Source organism: Choloepus didactylus, chromosome 5 (assembly GCF_015220235.1).
Source record: "Choloepus didactylus isolate mChoDid1 chromosome 5, mChoDid1.pri, whole genome shotgun sequence".
Lineage (NCBI taxonomy): Eukaryota > Metazoa > Chordata > Mammalia > Pilosa > Megalonychidae > Choloepus > Choloepus didactylus.
In genome coordinates this window covers 86,574,263-86,592,945 of record NC_051311.1, presented here as the reverse complement: position 1 = coordinate 86,592,945, position 18,683 = coordinate 86,574,263, and the positions used below count along the sequence as shown (strand labels likewise).

At 36.4% G+C, this 18,683-nt stretch overlaps 1 protein-coding gene across 1 annotated transcript in view; it reads right to left on the bottom strand.

Moving 5' to 3' along the window:
• The window catches only part of NRCAM (neuronal cell adhesion molecule), a 297,084-nt gene that overhangs the window by 14,088 nt on the left and 264,313 nt on the right, over nucleotides 1-18,683 (bottom strand). The window contains 8 exon segments of the mRNA XM_037836376.1: nucleotides 9,029-9,064; nucleotides 10,108-10,284; nucleotides 10,874-10,996; nucleotides 13,285-13,489; nucleotides 14,804-14,919; nucleotides 15,316-15,541; nucleotides 16,605-16,675; nucleotides 16,772-16,969. Coding sequence (XP_037692304.1) covers nucleotides 9,029-9,064; nucleotides 10,108-10,284; nucleotides 10,874-10,996; nucleotides 13,285-13,489; nucleotides 14,804-14,919; nucleotides 15,316-15,541; nucleotides 16,605-16,675; nucleotides 16,772-16,969 — 1,152 coding nt within the window.

The window sequence follows — 18,683 nt, the reverse complement described above, 5'->3', positions numbered from 1 at the left end:
GGGGGCAGTTGAGAAAAAACTATTAGGAGGCCTAGTTCAGGAAAACACATCTGCTTCAAATCCTTTGTGATATGAAGGAAGAAGGCACACGGGAGGAAGGGAAAGATGAAAGGAGGTGGGTGGTAGAGGAGAGGACTTACCAGGAGGGTCGGAAAGAGCACAGCTTCAGGACACCACCCATTTTCTTATTTGATTTGATTTTTAGTTTGTACCACAAGTAAAAATTAAGTGATATACTTAAAAAATCCAGAATATAAAAAGCAGAGACATTGTCATATTAAAAGATTCATGAAACACGCATAGGTGAAAGTTGAGCCTGGATTCTTGGAATTAGCAGCACTCAGATAGAAGCAGCTCATTAATGCAGAGTAAAACAATCAGCATAAAGGTATGCTTTCATGCCAACTGCTGATTCTTATGCCTCAAAACTTAAGAGTGAAGGAGAGGAGGGGCAAGAGTAGTAGAATTTAATGCTTTCACACTGGAGTTAATCTGGCAGCCGCAAAGGATAGAGCATTACAAACAGGGAGAACAAGAGAGTTGGATTGATGTTAAATCGAGGCATACTGGAATGCTGTCGTATCTGCTCTTATAAGTAACATGTCACCTAAGGTCATTAGGGTTTAATAAATATTTATGGCATCTTTTTGGTAGTTATGTTTATATGTAGAAAACGACAATATCTGGTTGTGACCTTGTCCTAGCTCCCCATCACTGGCACAAGAAAATAACCCTCTCATTATGTTTACTCACCAAGCAGTACCTACCAGCTGCTGCTGGAATCAAAGGTGTTTGATTTGCTGGAATCAAACAGTCCTGTAAAAGGACTTTGTGGGTGAGTCTAATTCTAGGCAGACCAGCAAGTCAGGAATATGTGGTCGTCTCTAGGGGCCCAGAACAGCTGAATGGACCCACCAAGTGCTGCCTGAAGTGGTCATCTCCAAGCCTACCTGATCCCCTTGGTGTGAGGGACTCTGTGACCCCACACTAAGGGTGAAGTGAGACTCCTCGCCCCGGGGCCAGAAGGCCGCCATTTAATCCCAGCTCTGCCACATTCTAGCTGGGTGACCTGAGCAGGTACTCCAGCTCTCCAGGAGTATTTACTTGAGGTGTAAGTGGGGTAATGGCAGTGCCTACTTCATAGGATTGCTGTAAGGACTGAATAAGAAAGCCCATGAAAAGCCTGTTACAGAGTAGAGCTAACTAAATGCTAGTAGTCTTACTATTACTATTATTAGCATTGTAGCTGTATAGGGACAGGATATCTACTTGAGCTTTTAGTATTTTGAAATTAAAAGATTGTTAATAATAACAACCAAAAACCTTTTACATTAACTGTGAATTGATTAGTTTTTCCCCTTTTAAGTTTAATATAGTGTTTTTCTACAACTATATACACAAATGGATATGAAAATACAAGGAACAGAATAACAGAAAAATGCTTTATTCTCAGAGCATTATGATTTTAGCAAATGAATACCTAAAAATATAGTTTAGTAAGTTCATGAATATTATCTTTGGTTTCTTTCTTTTTTAAAAATCAATCATGATTGTATATATTCTTAATGATAAGAAATGACTTTAAAAATCATAATACTTGGGTAATGAAAGACATAAAAAGATGTTTTACCTACAAGTTCTACAGAACACACATTTCCTGAATAATGCATGAAGTGACTGAATATAACGTATGCATGAACCGCAAAATGAACATGTACAACACAATCCTTATTTAATTTTAAATAAGTAGAGATTGTTTTCAATCTTGTAAGCAAAACGAATATTCCTGTATTTTTCTTTATTCTAGAAACTTTGTTACTTGTATATTTTGATAATGTTCAAATAACTAAAATATAGTCAAATTTGGTGTGATAAAAACATAATGTATAAGATGTATAATTTCTTATTCCATACAAATGTAATTTTAATATAAATTTAATACTTATATCAGTTGTTGTCTAACCAAACTGTAGGGTTCTGCTGGGTTATAGTCCATTTTGACATGAAGAATTGTGACTTCATCAGGAAGTTGTATTTCAGCTTTATAAGCTTTTCAAAAATTCCACTTAATTCTGAGGTAAAATTTATACATGAAAATAATATGAAAAATTGAATGATCTAAGTTATGTATGTTTAAAAGAACGTATTTACCTCTGTTTTGTAATGATTTTTGGTAATAACGAGGTTAGAAGATGATTTGCTCAATTCTGTAATTCAGTTGATATGAAAAGCCAAAGACAAAAACCAACATGCCCAACCTAACGGGGCCCCACAGAAAGATGTTCATAGCCCAGACCATGACACAGCTCCGCTAGTCCCCATCTCTGCCAGGAGCCCTTGGTGGGTTCTGCCTCTGACTGAGAGAGCTGCTGTGACATGTACCCCACCTGGGCCTGTCTCAAAAACATCCTCTGAACTCACAAAACCAGAGGCTGCTGAGCACCATCTTGAGCTTTGTATGCTTTTCCTGGCATTAGACCCTTTAATTCAAAGAAGCTTCAAGAACTGTTCACAATTTCTTTCCTCCATTTTTCTTTGCCTATGGGAATTTTGCAAAAACATATTTGAAAACTTTGAGGGAACAGAAGTCACTTAATACTTCAGAGAGGAAAATTCTTTATAAGCTAAAGACAAAATCTAGGATACTTAGGTTGATCACATTTTAGATTATAAATCTGGTCAAGTCAAATGAATCAATTAAAATAAAGAACTACATGAAAATATCCTCAAAGAAAAACTGACTGACTATTCAGACTGCATATTTGTTCCCATTTTATTAAATCTTATTTTTAATACAAAGGAAGTTTCTTTATATGTACCTTACCCTATGAAACTGTTGAGTGTCAGTAAAGATGTTTATAAAAAGAACTGCTATACATTAAATAGCATAAAGGAATGGTAGAAAGAATTGCTTTTGCTTTTTTAAAAGATGCACAAAATGAATCTTTTGGTAAACTTAAATGCCTCTAAATTTACCCAATTTATTGATTTACCCTTTCCCAAGGATTGGTTTTCCTAAAGGGAAAGTTATTTCTAAAAATATTTATTTGTATGATAAAGGCCTAAACAGAAAGTAGGACTATGTTCAATATACTGTCACAAACATTCATTGGCAACCAGCATATTATCTGCATTAGGGTGGGCACTGGGTTTTCATAAACTGCTGAAAATTAAAGCTACCCCATCTCCCAGTAAATGTGGCCAGGGTGTAAGCAGACTGCCTGATTTGGGAATGTATCAAACATTGGAACTTAATGAATACTGACCCAAATTGTTAATTTTCTGCACTTTCTGGTAAAATTCTTCTGGATAGTTTGGGCAAAATGATTACTTTCAAAGTCTTTTTTTTTTTTTTTTAATTTCTGCTACTTCAAGATCTATTGTGAACATTTTTTCTTCTTTTTTACTGTACTTACAAGAATAATTACTCATTAGTACTGTTTCTTACATGCAGTGAGTTTTAAAGCTAGTTTTAAGTACCATGATATGAAAATAACATATGCAATGGAATTTATGATGTCTCTTGTTTTTAATAACAGGCAAAAGGGGATTCCTAGTTATATATAAACTATACAGCTGATGAGTCACTAAAATTTTTTTTAGGTAAATCTGATTCATTTAATTGGGTCAAGATATTTTTCAAGATATTACACAGTAAACACTTAAAAATGTTCTTAATTTCTTGAAACATATCTTCCAAATTAAAAATCAGGTAATGAAGTTGTTACCTACTGCCTGCTACACCATATTCAACATAAAAGTTTCACATGCCCTGGTCCCTCATATTCCCAGCTGATATTGGCATAGGTCTCAGCAGCTGCAGCAGTAAGATTGCTGATCCTGGGACTTACTGCTCAAACTAAATATACAATAGAAAAATGAAACAAAGAAACAACCAAATTGTAGCACCATACACACAAATATAAAATAAGATTAAATGTTCTGAAATTTTGAAAATAAAATTAAATTGGAATTTACCGCTTAAATGTAGGGTTCCCTCATATTTCACTTCCATTACAGAAAGTTTTTCATTTATTAAATTATGGCATTAGGAAATAAATTAATAATCTTAAATAATGATGTATGATATTAAAATGTATGAATTCTATTATATGAGTCCCAAATAACATTAATTATCATTCAGTACATATGGTCCCAGGAAATATCAGTCTTCATTTACTGATATTTGGCAGGGAGGGGGATTGTTGAACAATGCAGGAGATAGCGGTCACAGAGTATCAGAGATTGTAAGGTAAAACCCAAAATAATGTGGCTGCTTTTCAATTCTGTTTGTCATATCATTGTGGGTCTTTAAAGAATTTATGTTAGAGTGAGAAAGAGTGCTCCTTAGAATAGTGGCTTTTGACCTGTTTTTGACCTGACTTCATTGAGAATCTGACTCTGGGGAGTTCACGGACCCCAGGTGAGGAACTCCCGCTTTGGAGAATGCCAGATGGTTAACTGGAAGAGAAGGTGCAGAATGAATTGCCAAACATGCTTTATCAGAAGAGAATAAAGAAGAAATAAAAGGAATAAGAATGATTTCACTTGTCACATTGCAGAGAGCAAGAAATCTTACCTGCTTAGTGCTCATTTACCATGTTCTGAAAAGTCCCAGTGCAACCTAAGTAGCTTCTTAGAACATCAAACTATGGAGACTCTATGATGCCTGCTATTGACTAAAGACATCTAAAGTCATTAAAAAATGTTTATCTGAGGCTGAAAATTCTGTCAGTCCTACCTCAACAGCCTAAACTAAAAAATGACATATTTACAGATATATTAACCTGAGTAATTAAAAATAATTGAAAAGATCATTTTGTTATCCCAGAGAAAATGTCCTGGAAGAGTAAACCAGAAAGTGCAATGCATTTACTCAGATTCTAAAATTAAATTCCAAAATAGTCTATTTTAGAAGCAAAATGCCTCTACTGAAATAAATGTAATGAAGTAGCATTTCTTAGGATCAAAAAGAAAAGTATATTAAAGAAGTTAAATGATACACTTGACCACTGAAATATAATTCGGCATCACATGTATACTGTGTGGCCCTCCACGCTAGACCACTGGGAAAGAGCAGAGAGTAAAACTGATTATTGAATTATGCAGAGTTCTTCTGTGGACCTAATTCATTTTAGTTTTCTGAGATTTTCCTCTTAATAGAATAGATAATGACAGGAATATGATCAATCAACAGAGGCTGTAAATACATATACATGTGTTAAACATTAGTGGCAAGAGCCCAGGTAAAAAATTTTGGATCATGGAAATGAAGACTTTATCCTGGAGTAATTATGGTAGATGTCCAAGGCAGAAACTTTGCAAAATACTTCCAATAGAAGAACATTTGGCTTATTCTTAAAGACAACCAGAGAAGATATCCTGATATCCTGAGATTATGCTGTTTGACCACTTTGATCATAAATTCTAATTCTCCTTCCTTTTAGAGCCCATTCATCCACTTTCTCACTCACTGAACAAATATCTACCGAGACAAGGGAACCACTGGTGTCAGCTCTTGTCTGGACTTTTGCCAGCACTCTGCAACCAGTCTCTCTTTTAAGACTTTCTCTGTCAGTAGCCATCAGTGTAGTTTTATTTTTACCTTTCTGAACTACAAATCTGATCCTGTCATTTCCCTGCTTAAAACTTGGACAGCTTTCCTCTGGCCATAAGCAAACCCAAATTCCTGAGTAAGGCACTCATGGCCCTTGAAAGTTGTTCACATCTGGTTCCACCAACCTCTTCAGTCTCATCTTAGGTTCTTCTTTTTTCCTGTTGCTCTCCACAATTCAGCCAAATTAAACTGCTGGGTAAAACCCAATCATCCTGTAGGGTTTCAAACCCCATGCCTTTGCTTATGCCCCTTTGCCAGGAATTCACACCCCTTCCCCCACCACCCTGACACAAATTCCATTTGTCCTTCAAGGTCCAGTTCAATAACTTTCATGAGGAAGCATTTCCTGATCCTCCTCTATGTTCTGATTGCATTATGGTCATATTACTAGTTTAGCACCTATTACTCTTTTTATGTGCTGGTCTTTTCTGCCAGATTTTTAGCACATCAAAGGCAAGATCTAAGGCAGGTGTATTTTACCTGCCAGATAAACAATGCTGTTGAACCCACTGAACTGACTATGCAGTTTTATTCCACCTTACTCCTCCTTTTTCTTTTTCTTTAGGCCAAATAAACTTCTGAACTTTAATCTTGGTTTACTGGTTCTTAAACTTTTCCTTGCTTCTTTATCAAACATAGCAATGGACCCACCACTGGATATAATAATATAGTAGGAGCACAACCACAGGGATACATGACTGGCTCCTTAGTGCCTTCCTCTGCTCAGTCACATTGTGGTCAGGTTGACCACAGCAGGCTGCTAATTTGGTCAGGAATCCAGATTCAGCTCCTGTCTAGCCATTTAGTTTCTTCCTATTCTCCCTAGTTTCTCCCCATTCTCTGCATTCCTCACTGCAACTAGTTACCCCCAGTGTTCTGATGGTTGGTTCCAAGGGCGAGAGAGTAAAATGCTAGGGAACATATTTAAAATCCATTATCTACATGCTTTTTGTTCATTTTTATAGATGCTTTCACATTTCTAGTGACAATTTTCCCAGAATCCCAGAGCCTGAAATAACTTAAAGTGACAGATTTTCAACAAATACAGCCAAACAACTATGATTCTTACACAAATATGGAGGGCTCTAACCAAACAAGTGACTGGATCAAAATAAATGGCTCCTGAAGATCTCCAGAGCATGTCCATATTCAATATAAATATATTGAGGAGAATGGTAAGTAAGAGGATTAGTATGGCTTAATAAGTTAATTGAATTAACCTGGCTTCTACTGCATGGTTTAAATAATCCCTTTGTAATTATATATTTGGGTGCATCTCTTTTCCCTTCTTCAATTAGATGTAAATTAAAATCATATTAGAGACTAATGCTTCATGACTAAGGTTATCATAATATTTTCTTACAATAATTCATCTCTAATTTATTACCTTTCTTGCTGTTTTAAATTAAAATATAAAAGATATATAAAAATGTTAAAATTTGAAAGAACTGTGGAGAATTATTTTTCTCTCTCATAGAGCATCTAAACTTTGCTTGGAGGAAAGAAATAGAGAAGAGGATACAATTCATTCTTAGATGGAAAAAGCAATATTTTCAAGGAAGGAAACCCAGAATAACAAATTATTCTTGAGCAGTTTGAAGTCTTACCTTGGTCAAATGTCATCATTTTATAAAAGCAATGTTTAATTACTGCTGCACTATTAAAGAAACAATATAGAAAATAAGGTCATATTTCATCTTTTTCCTTATTTAAACACTATTTTCTTTCTTATCTGAAATCCATCAGATTTTAACATTGGGGGCTTAAAGAACCTTCAAACACTCCATTTTTGCTCATTTTTGTAATCATAATTCACAATACAGTTTAGGAACATTACATGGTAAAACCAATACTATTTTAATAAAGATTTCTTTTAGTTTTAACTCATTAAAAATGGGTTGGGGTGGAGAGAGGTTGATGTTTTCTCCAGTGGAATGTATATTCTCTTCTAAAGTGAAAAATCAATGGAAGAGACTGGATTTGTGTCACAGCAGCATGATTACTCTGTAACCATCTCCTAGGCATAGCCACGGTGATGTGTTTACTGCGATATGAAAACAGGCCACACTTTTACTGGAATGCTTCAATTAAAGGATATGAGTGGAGCACAGGGTGAATAACTGTAAAATAACCAAGGATTTTAATTTATATCTAATTATTCCAGGAAAGACGCATATATATAAAAGAAAAGTTTACAACTTTCTAAAATATTGTGGACATTTTGAATTTTAACAACTTTATCCTCAAGTCTAAAAACAAATATATAATAATTGTACTGAAAATGGCTACAGACCTTATTCAGTCACTCCAAAATATATGTGATCTGCATCGTGTAATTTACCAGGGCTCTGCATAAGAGTATATTTCTAAGAAAATGGAAGAAACGCATCAGGCCTAATCTCAGAATATTTGATTAATTTAGGGTAAAACACTTATTTCTCTTTGTCTTTTTTTCTTTCCTTCATTCCTATTTGTATTTCATTCCTAATTGTATTTCCTTCATTACTGTTTGTATTTGTCCATCTAAGCCCAAGAAAACCATTGAATCCAGGTACTCCATGTAAAAATCGTGCCTTGTGGTGGGGACTCTATTGCACCCCAAAGAGCTGACTGGTCAACTGAGAGCCAAACATCAAAGACTGTAGGATTGCCACAGATAGAAGACATATTGAAATTTATTCAAGGACTGTTTTCCCAACAAATCTTTTCACCCAGAGAGCTATGAAAAATAAAGGAGGGCAAAAGTAACTGTTGGCTATAACCCAGAAGGAGGAGATTTGAGCAGTTTGGTGAAGATAGGATGGAATAACATAATTGAGCAGAGCATACAGGCTGGCTGGAAGACTCGCTTGTTGCAGGAATCCCGGCTGGGAGAGTTTTAGTTCCAGGCGAGTTGGAGGGTATTGTTAAATTGAAATTCCAAATGAACAGTGTAATGTAATGCCAGCAGAGTGTACACTGTGTCTATGAGGAGTGCAGCTAAATTGGATTAGAATGGGAAGCTTGGTTGATCTGATTTCTCACAGGATGTTTTTATCACAAGACAAATATTTCTGAACCCCTAATTCATGGCATGGGCATACCCAGGATCTGTGACAAATTCACAATTTTGGTCCTGTCTGATGCGGCCACAATCATATTATTAAAAGCTAACATTAGGATTTGTACCAGAGGTAAGTCTTGAGTGAAATTTTTTGGGAGAATTCTACATGTGGTTTTTTATTTGTAAAAAAAAAAAAGACTAAGAATCAATTTTAAAGCCAGGATCTGCCAAGATCTTCTCATTTTATTATCTTTTGTTTGGTGTTTAAAGCATATTTTATTTTCTCTTTTTCACCCATGCTGCACTTCCCCATATTTAACATTGTAAATTTCACACATGTATAAAGTCATGCAGATGAATTATTTTACCTTTGCCTGCACCTACATCAGGTGGAAGAATACCAGCTTTAATGAAGGGAAACAGAAATAGGATACTATATAGTTAGATGTTACATACCTACAAGCATGTATAGTGATATAAAAACACTTATTAAACTGCTAAAGCATGCGAGAGAAATGATGTTTGCCACATCAGGTACGGGAGACAAAGATATGTTGGCGTTCCCAAACTTACGTAGTCGTCAAATCCACACATTACTTAAGGTACATTATTCATGCTTGTCTATTATCTAAGAAGGCTTAGGATATTTCAAACCAATTTTGGGGAAGAAATGTCAATTTCTTATGCCACGGAAGATAATCAAATGAATAAGTAATTCTACAAGTTAGAGACATGCAGAAACAGAAAATCTTTTACAACATTTTTGATCATTTTCATTGAATCTAAAATTTTCCTAATGATTTTTAAGAGTATGAAAGGAAGTATTAATTGCTTTTCTAGGTCCTTTAATGAGGCTAGTTTGCTTTCTATGTACCAGATGATATACTGAAATACAAAGGCCCTTGCTCAAACACAAAACCAACACATTATTTAATAACTAGCTGTTCTGCTTTCCTTGCTAGAAAACCTAAATCAATATGTGGATTAGCAAATTATTTTCCAGAAATCAGGACTAGAAGGAAAACTAAATATATTTATGTTTAGTTAGGTATGTGTATCTAAGTGTGCATGTACATGCAAATTCTATGTATGCATACATATGTGTATGCCTGTACATATATAAAATTGTAGATTAAAAAACCCCATTGCCTTGAACTTTGAATTCAAGTGTGGCAAAATATTGTAATTTCCCTTTCTCACTCCAATATTTTAATATAACTTTAAAAGTTTCACATGGACTGGAAATATCAAATAGTTAATCCAACAGGAATTAAATAATTGGCTTTATAACATATGCAAATGAGAAATTACAAATAAATGTTTTATTTAATTGGTATATGGATACTCCACGATAAGAAGGAAAGAGGAAGTGTAACTTAAATTTAACTTAAAAGTTTTTGCTTAATGACTCTTATAATTATATGGATTTTATACATACCCATCTTACCTTCATCCACAGTTGTTACAGCTTCCTCTGTTATTTGACTTCCAGATCCTGCTGATGTTTTTGCATAGAAATAAAATTTATATCGAGTGCTGAAATTTAAATTTTTTAAAGTCCAACGTGTCTTGTTGGCAGGAATTTTCAATTCTACCAGAGGTCCTAATTCATGTGTGCTGTTAACTTTAAAGAAGAAATAACAAACAAGTGCATTCACAATTAATTGCTATAGGAATGTAATTAAAACTAAATGTGTCAACCCAAAACATCAAACATGGATTACACTGGCTTTTATAATCCTATTCACTCTTTGACTGACATAACTAAATGATAATCTTTTATGGTTCCTATAACATGGCATAACAAAGGGAAATATTTTCTCCATTGGCTTATATGTTAGGGGAATTCTATAGTTGAATCATTATATCATTCTTATCATTCTGTATTTGCAGGTTAATTAACTTCAAACCTTATTTTCAGAGGCCGTGTGCCAACGGAACTTTTCTTACCATTTTCTAGTTACAGATACTGCCTACTTGATCCAACAATAGCACCCACCATAACCCCACCCTCCAAGTTCTGTTTATTCTAAAGATTACTTAATTTTCAATAGCATATAGGACAAATCATTTTTCTTTAAATGACAAAATTTGAAGTACCTTCTGGAATAACACTTGAAGGCATTTATATACACAAAGAAATGACCAGCTTGATTTTAAGATTTTTTTCTTTTTTTAACTGTTTCCCATTCCCCTCCTCCCAATTAACTTACTTGGCTGATATTTTAAGGTGTACTCAGTCAAAATGCCATTTGGGTGGCTCGGTAGATCCCATTCCAAAGTGAGAGAGTCAAGTGTTGGATTAACAATCTTCAAAGAGGATGGAGCACTAGGGACTTATAATAGGAACATACAGTCAACACAAAGCCTTTTGAGTGTTTCAAAATGTGTTAAAATGACATATTTTTACCATATTCACACAATTCCCCATGATTTTTGTTTCTGTAACTCATTCTTGTTCTCATTCAGCTAAAAATAGAGTAATACAAACCTGCACTGTATCCATTCAGCCATTCTCTTCCTCTTTTTTCTCTGCATTTCCATTTAAATTCATTATAAATCATCCTCTCAAAATACAGAGACTGCTTTCATATGGACCCAAACCAAATATTTTTGTTTTACCAGTAGTGTCTTATTAAAGAAAGTAGTCACCAAGAGAAACTATTTTAACCAGACCTTTGAGTGGATGCAGCTGTGTTCTGGGCCATTAAGGACTGTTTTCACCAACAAACCAAGTGTCTTCCAAACAGCCAGAACACTCTGCCTGCTGGGCGTTGGGCAGGGGCCAGCCCGCCCAGGTGCGGAGTTGTTCTAATGTTGAGTGCTGACAGCTGCTCAGGATCCGGCCGTGATGGACAAAAGCCCCTGATGCTGGCACAGCTCTGACCCTGGGGAAGGCCTAAGAGGCATCAGGTTCTCTATGGCAGAGGCTGGCAAATTTCCAGAGGAAACATGCCCAGTCTTCTTTTATTTACTTTCTCATGAGGACAATGGATGGTGGCAGCTCTCCCTCGTGATGGTCCCCCCCCCACCTCCACCAATTTACCTCTTCCCTAAACTTATACATGGCACCACTGTCCATCCTATCACTGTAGCCAGAAATCAGAAAGTCAACCTCAACTTCTCCTTCTGCCTCATTTCCACCATTTCCTGGACACTAAATCCTGTCAATTCCACCTCCTTAATCTCACCCATGTCCATTCCCTCCTCTCTGCCATTGCCCCATTTCAAGCCCTTGATGGGCAAAGACCTGGGCTTAGAAGAGTGCATGGCAGATAGAAGGTGCAAAACAATACATAGTAGAATAAACCTTTCTAATCTTTCTCATCCCAAGTAGTGGTCCTTAATTTGGGGGGGATCATAAAATATCTGATGACAGGCATGAACTCTCCCCAGAAAAATGCACACTTATTTTGTAAACAATTTTAGGGAATTCATGAAGCTTCTGAAGGCTTTTCATTGACCCCCTAGGAGACTACAGTCCCCAGATCATGAGCCTTGGCCTGCAGGTTAACATCCACATCATTCAGGACCATCCATGATAGGGATCCTCCCCATCTGACCCTCCTCTCTTTTCTCATCATTTCCAGCCATATATACATGCAGTTTCCTAAAAAACCCATGCTGTTTTCTACCTTTATGTGTTCAGAAACACACATTCCTCTCATTTTTATCCTTCAATATTCTGGTAATCTCTTCTATGATACCTAAAGGACCAGTGTGGGGTCATGCTAGTAAAAGCCTCGAGCAGAAGGAGCCCTGATTCTCCAAAGAAGCAGGAAGACCAGGGGCAACGGTTGTAATGGGATGGAAGTTGGGACACAGCATGACTCAGCTGCCAACATCATGGGCCCTTTAACCAGGAGCCAGAGCAGGGTGTGTCTCTGAGCTGTTCTTCTCAAAAATATCTAAGGAATCCATAGAAGTTATCTGGCTCTTTTTCATGGCTGTGCTGATGCAAAGTTTAAAATAGGTAAAGCCCATTTAAATGCCATTTCAAATCTTTATCTTTCTTACCATATGGCACCTTCTCTCACTCACTCAAGTTCCCTGTGTCCCTGTGCCCAAACTCTTCCTACCCCACTCCTACAACAGTGTACCTCGGATCCTACCCCTGTCAGTGGCCCATACTTGCAATGATTTTTCCCTTCTCTTCCCCACCTGTTTTGTCAGGACTTCCAACCTAATTCAGCTCAACTTCAGAATAAAATATGAAGATGCTCTGAGAAAAGAGCTATAGAAGTGAACTACACGTTATAGAAAATAGTTTCTTTTCCAGGTATTTTTGTTTGGTTATCACATTTAGTTCTCACACTTTTCAGATGATGGTAATGAGGTATAGAGTTTATATAATTTTCTCCAGGTCAGGAAGTGTAAGTGTAGAGAAGAATTTTAAGTCAAGGGAGAGAGGATTTTAGGACAGCTTTTGTGTTCTGAAGTCTTCCATGTACACCTTAGGCCACACATGAGACATTTTCTTAGCTCTGTGTGTGCTGTGTTCATCTATGGGGAGATCACATTTGATTTCCAGAATATACTTTATTGGGAGACCCTTCTGTCATGTAGAGCCCACCCAGGCTGTGCCATATGCTCCTGGGATCTCAGAGATTTGTCCATCCCATACCTCCTTCTGGAGTATTAAAGACTCTGTCCGGGCTGGCTGGACCCTCCCCTTTTCCATTGACCACTCGGACGTTCACTGCATAGTGGCTAAAAGGCTCCAGCCCTGGCAACATGCCATGAGTCTTGCTGCCTTGGAAGGTGAGGATCTTTTTCTCAATGTGCCGTCTGTTTCTTTTAGATGAACTCTGTGCCTTCCAGTAGTAAATCTGAATCAGCAAGAATAAATGTCAGTGATGTACAAAGGAGCAAACAGGATTCATCGCACTTACAAAATTAAAGTTCTGTTGTCTTATCCAGAACATTCCCTTGGTGCATTTTACAAGAAAATTACTGGCAAACCCAAAGTATATTGATTTTGAAGCAAGAGATAATGTAGGAGCATATATAGTAAATAAAATTAAATTAAGACTACGTGACAAATTAGGCTATACTGTTTTGGAGGAAGAGTATAAGTGAAATAAGTGATACAGCGTAAGACCCTTCCATTCCCTCCGGAACATGAGACAAATGGATGAAAATGAAAGGCTTTAAGTGTCTCTGACTAGTAGCAAATATTCTAATGATAAAAATTACCACCCAATATTTACATAATTTTCCAGAGTTAATACAACTTCATATACAATATTTCATTTGGTTTAATCCTAACAACCACAATGAGGCAATACAATTATTCCTATGGAATTGCTGAATGCCTTGCCAAAGTCCATAGGACAATCAAGAGCCACAGTGGACCCTTCACTTCCACTCTAGGGCTTTTCCACTAGGCCAAACTGCATAACTTAATTTAGAATAATATGCTCTTATATTAAATTGCAGTATGGTTTTTGAAGAGATTTACTTGGTAAGCAAAGTGTTGGTAAGCTTTGGTTACTAATCCAGAATTGTAAAGTTCCCTAAAATTCTTCTTAGAATATCAAAGATATTTTCAAGAAAATCTGGCAATGCTAGGGGAAAAAAAATGGAACATGATGCAGTGGAAAAAAGTGACCTCTAGGAATCAGGGTTAACAAATCAAAGTAATGACTTTTTCTGTGTGCATAAACAGTTCTTTGTCAACCAATTGAAATCTCTGTGCATCAGTCTCTCTGTGCTCCCCCCAAAAAAAGATAACTGATGTTCATAAACTCGACCCAGTTAGGATATACATGATCTTGAAGTGTAATCGCAGTTATTTAAAAAAATCTAAATTATTTTCAGGATAATTTTGTGTTCAACATATGTGGTCAGTGTTGCTTTAAATCTAAGTGCAATTTGTCTTATTCTAGTTCTTTAAAAATTAGTTTACACTATTTGCTACACATGCTAATTCTTTAATTGGTAGAATATTAGATCATCTGTGGGAAATACGGAGGAAACATTTTTTTTTCCACTTTGGATATATTGAGATTTTGATTCAACATTAGTGGGCTCCTTTAGATGTGGCCCTGCCTGAGACTATAAAGCAAAGAACTCTCCAACCTCATGCTGAGTGCCTGATGCCCGGTTAGTAAGGAAAGAACAAGAAGTCTCCCTTCACTTGCCCGATAGCCTTGCAGGTGTCCTCGGATACTCTTCAGAGGCACTGGGTCCCAGTGCACCTCGGCTAAGGTGCTGTTCACCACACTGACACGCACATTCCCAGGAGCCACCATCGGGACTAGGCAGAGGACAGGGTAGGGGGAGGAGTATCAATGCCATTTTGAATTTCATGCAAAAATGTCACTATCTCTGACACCTTTGGCTTGAGGCACACCCAGCCCAATTCTATGGATTATCAGGGGTGGAGAGTAGATTTTTTTGGGTATCTGTTCTTTTGACTTTCTGAGAACAACATATATTTTAAGTAATTGCATTTAAGTTTCTGAACCCCTCTTTCTTACATAGCAGGCTGTTTAAATTCAGAGCTATTAAAACCAGATAATCATTACCTCTTTCTCTCCCAACCTAAGCACCCTTGGAAATGGCCTTGGTATGTGCCTTGGCAAGTCTGTTTTGCTTGGGGATAAACTTGGTTTTCCCTGATGGTAGAAACGAAACAGCATCATTCACTTACGGTCTTCGCCGGAATGTCCCATGACTACAGCTGGCTCTGGAGCAAACCCCATGTCATTCAAGGCCTGTACTTTTATCAGGTAAGGTACAAAAGTCGGTGTGCCTGAGACAATATATTTGGATACATTTGCCACGACCACAGATGTCCATTCATCATCACCATCCTTCTGGCGCCAGCTAACTTTGTACTGAAGACCTGGCCCATTACATTCGAAACCATTCAAGGGCTAGAAGAAAAGCCGAATACCAGAGCTTATAGAAAGATCCCCTGCACAATGTTTTACTAAGAACAGCAAATTCAACACTCAGATCTAAAGAAAGTGAACATGGAAACACTAAAATACAAGCTATTAACACTTTTCTCCAGGGAGCTTTTATCTTTTTACATTTGTGGTGAGACTCAAAGTTTGTTTTGTAATCAGCATTTCAAAGGATGCAAATTACTATCTTGAAACAGTAAATACCACATAAGCCTCCCAAATTCTGGCTCCATAACCAAGGGTCCATGATTCTTAAAACATTTCAGTTGTATAGTTTTCTTCATATATATTTTATATGTATATTATATAGGATATATTTTGATATATTATATATATAATTCCTTTATATATGATGTGTGATAGCACATCATTGTCTATTTTACTTGGAAACTGAACTTGTGAACTCTTTATCTATTTATTTTAAAATAATGGCTGGCCTGTTATTCTATCCTGTTTCCACATGTATATAATTATGCATATATATGTATGCAATCAGTATGTATGTATGTACGTATCCAAAATAATTTTTAAAGTTACACAGGTAAATATACATTTATTTTCATAATCTAGACAATACAGATAAGGAAAACCAAATCAAACCAAAACAAAAGGGACCTACTGGGAATAGTTTGGTGCATGCCCTCCAGATGGTTCTCCACCATGATGATAATACTGAGTTCATGTATGTGCCAGCACTGTTCTAGGTGCTCATATGTATTAACACCTGTAATTTTACATGGTGGGTTCTATTATTATTCCCGTTATACAGATGGGTAACAGAAATGTTAAACAATTTGCTTAAAATCACACAGCGAGGGAGTGGCAGAGCTGGGATTTGCATCCATGCATTGTGGCTCCAGAGACTGAACTACCACATAATACTGACTCTTAAATATATAAAGATATGTAACATATTTTTTTCCTAAAAAAATGGGTGAAATGGGATTTCAAAGCAGATATTGTTTTAAAACTACATTTATTTTTTCCACTCTAAAATATACTGAGTAAAGTTGAAAGCATCATAGCTCACCTTCCATGTAATCACCAAATTATCAGGCTCTGATCCGAGTCCTTCCACAGCGGTGGGATTTTTTTCTGGTTCTACAAGGTAAGCAGCCGCATATGTATAAGTTTTGTTCTTTTTCAAATTGTGGAAAACTTTTCTATTTTATTTCATATTCCAGAAGCTTGCTTTACCTGCTGCTTTAGTCAAATACTGTTCAGATGCCTCACTGGGCAAGCTCCTACCGATGCTGTTCTCTGCCACCACTCGAAAGGAATAGTTCACGTAAGGAGACAGTTTCAGCTGGGCTGTGGTCTGGGTTCCCGAAACTTCAGTTTGGTGGTGCCACAGCCCTACATCATGCATTGCATCTTCATATTCAATGATGAATTCTGGCCAACACACACACACACACACACAAACCCAAAACAGTGAATTCAGTTACCCAGGAGGCTGGGTTGCTAGGGGAATTAAGAGGGTAATCTAACAAGAATAGACAAACATGAATTGTTTATTGTTTTAAAACAACATTTTTTTTCACTCTGAAATAAACTGAGGAAAGTTGAAAGCATCATAGCTCACCTTCCATGCAATCACCAAATTATCAGGCTCTGATCCGATCCCATTAAAATATTCTGATTTCTTAGTAGCAGCATCATCCCCAATACTCACAAACACCTAATATTTGGTATTCTTTCTCTAGTATACTGAGTTTAGTTACATTAAACTGTTTAGATGTGAACCATGTATCCCTAGGAAAGTTTAAATATATGAAAAGATAGTCAATTTTTTTCACAGAAGAGATTAAATTAGATACAGTGAGATGCCATTTTCCATTTAGTTTGACAAAGATCAAAAAGTTTAACATACCATATTGACTATGACAGAGGGAAACAGGCATTTTCTTACTTTGTGGGAAGTATAGATTGGTACAATTTCTGTAGAGGACATTTTGGGAACATCTAACAATATTTTATCACATGCCATTCAATAGAAAAATTGTATTTCTAGCAATTTACTCTGGATAAATATGCTCATGCATATGCTAAAATACACATGAAAAATAATCCACATTGCAGCATTGTTTGCAATTAAAACAACCTCATTGAAAACAACTTAAATGTCCAACAATAGGACACTGATTAAATAAATTATGGTACATCCACATAATGGAATACTCCGCAGCTGTAAAATGAATGGGAGTAATCCATATATAATGACACGGAATGATTTCTAAAATATATTGTTAGACGAAATCAAGCAGGGTATAGAAGAGTGTGTGCTGGATATGACACTTGGGTGAAAGAAAAATGGTTTACTATGACATATACACATATATTTAGGCTTTAATGTACATGTATTAACTCTTAGAGGATACACAATCATAACATTCGTGTTGAAGGAAAACTTATAGGGTGGAAGGAAAACTTACATTTCAGTGCATACCCTTTTATATCTACTAAAATTTTGTCATATACTTATGTCAAATATCGGTATTTATATAATCAATTGTCTACTGTGTGCCAGGAACCATGCCATGAATTATAGATACAAAGATGAATGAGAAATATAATATTTCTAATAATGTGTTGTAGTTCTTCAGGGCTAAGCCCTTGGAGTTCTTCTCCTTTCAATCTACTCTAATTTGCTGGGATCTCTAGTCTCATAGCTGATGACTTTCACATTTATATCTGCAGCCCAGACCTTTCCCCTGAATAGCAAACTTGGATAGTCAACTGCCTACTCAACAACTCGATCAAGGCATTTTAAACCAGACAGGAGCAGACTGAGCCTGCTCTTTTTCTCCAACTGGTAGTGACAGTTCAGGCCAAACCTTGGAGTCCTTGGCTCCTCCCCTTCTTTCACACTCTTAATAGTCCTGTTGACTGCACCTTTAAACTCCATCCCAAATCTGACTATTTCTCAGGACTCACACCCCTTTCAGTCCATTCTAAGCCACCATCATCTATTGTGTGAATTCAGAAGCTTCCAAACTGTCAGTTCACGAGACAGTGAATAGTGTATACATATAGGGTACCAAGAGTTTTTTTCAAGGCTCCCATAGGCTAAAATAAATGCCTAATGTTTCCACTTAGTCAGTAATTA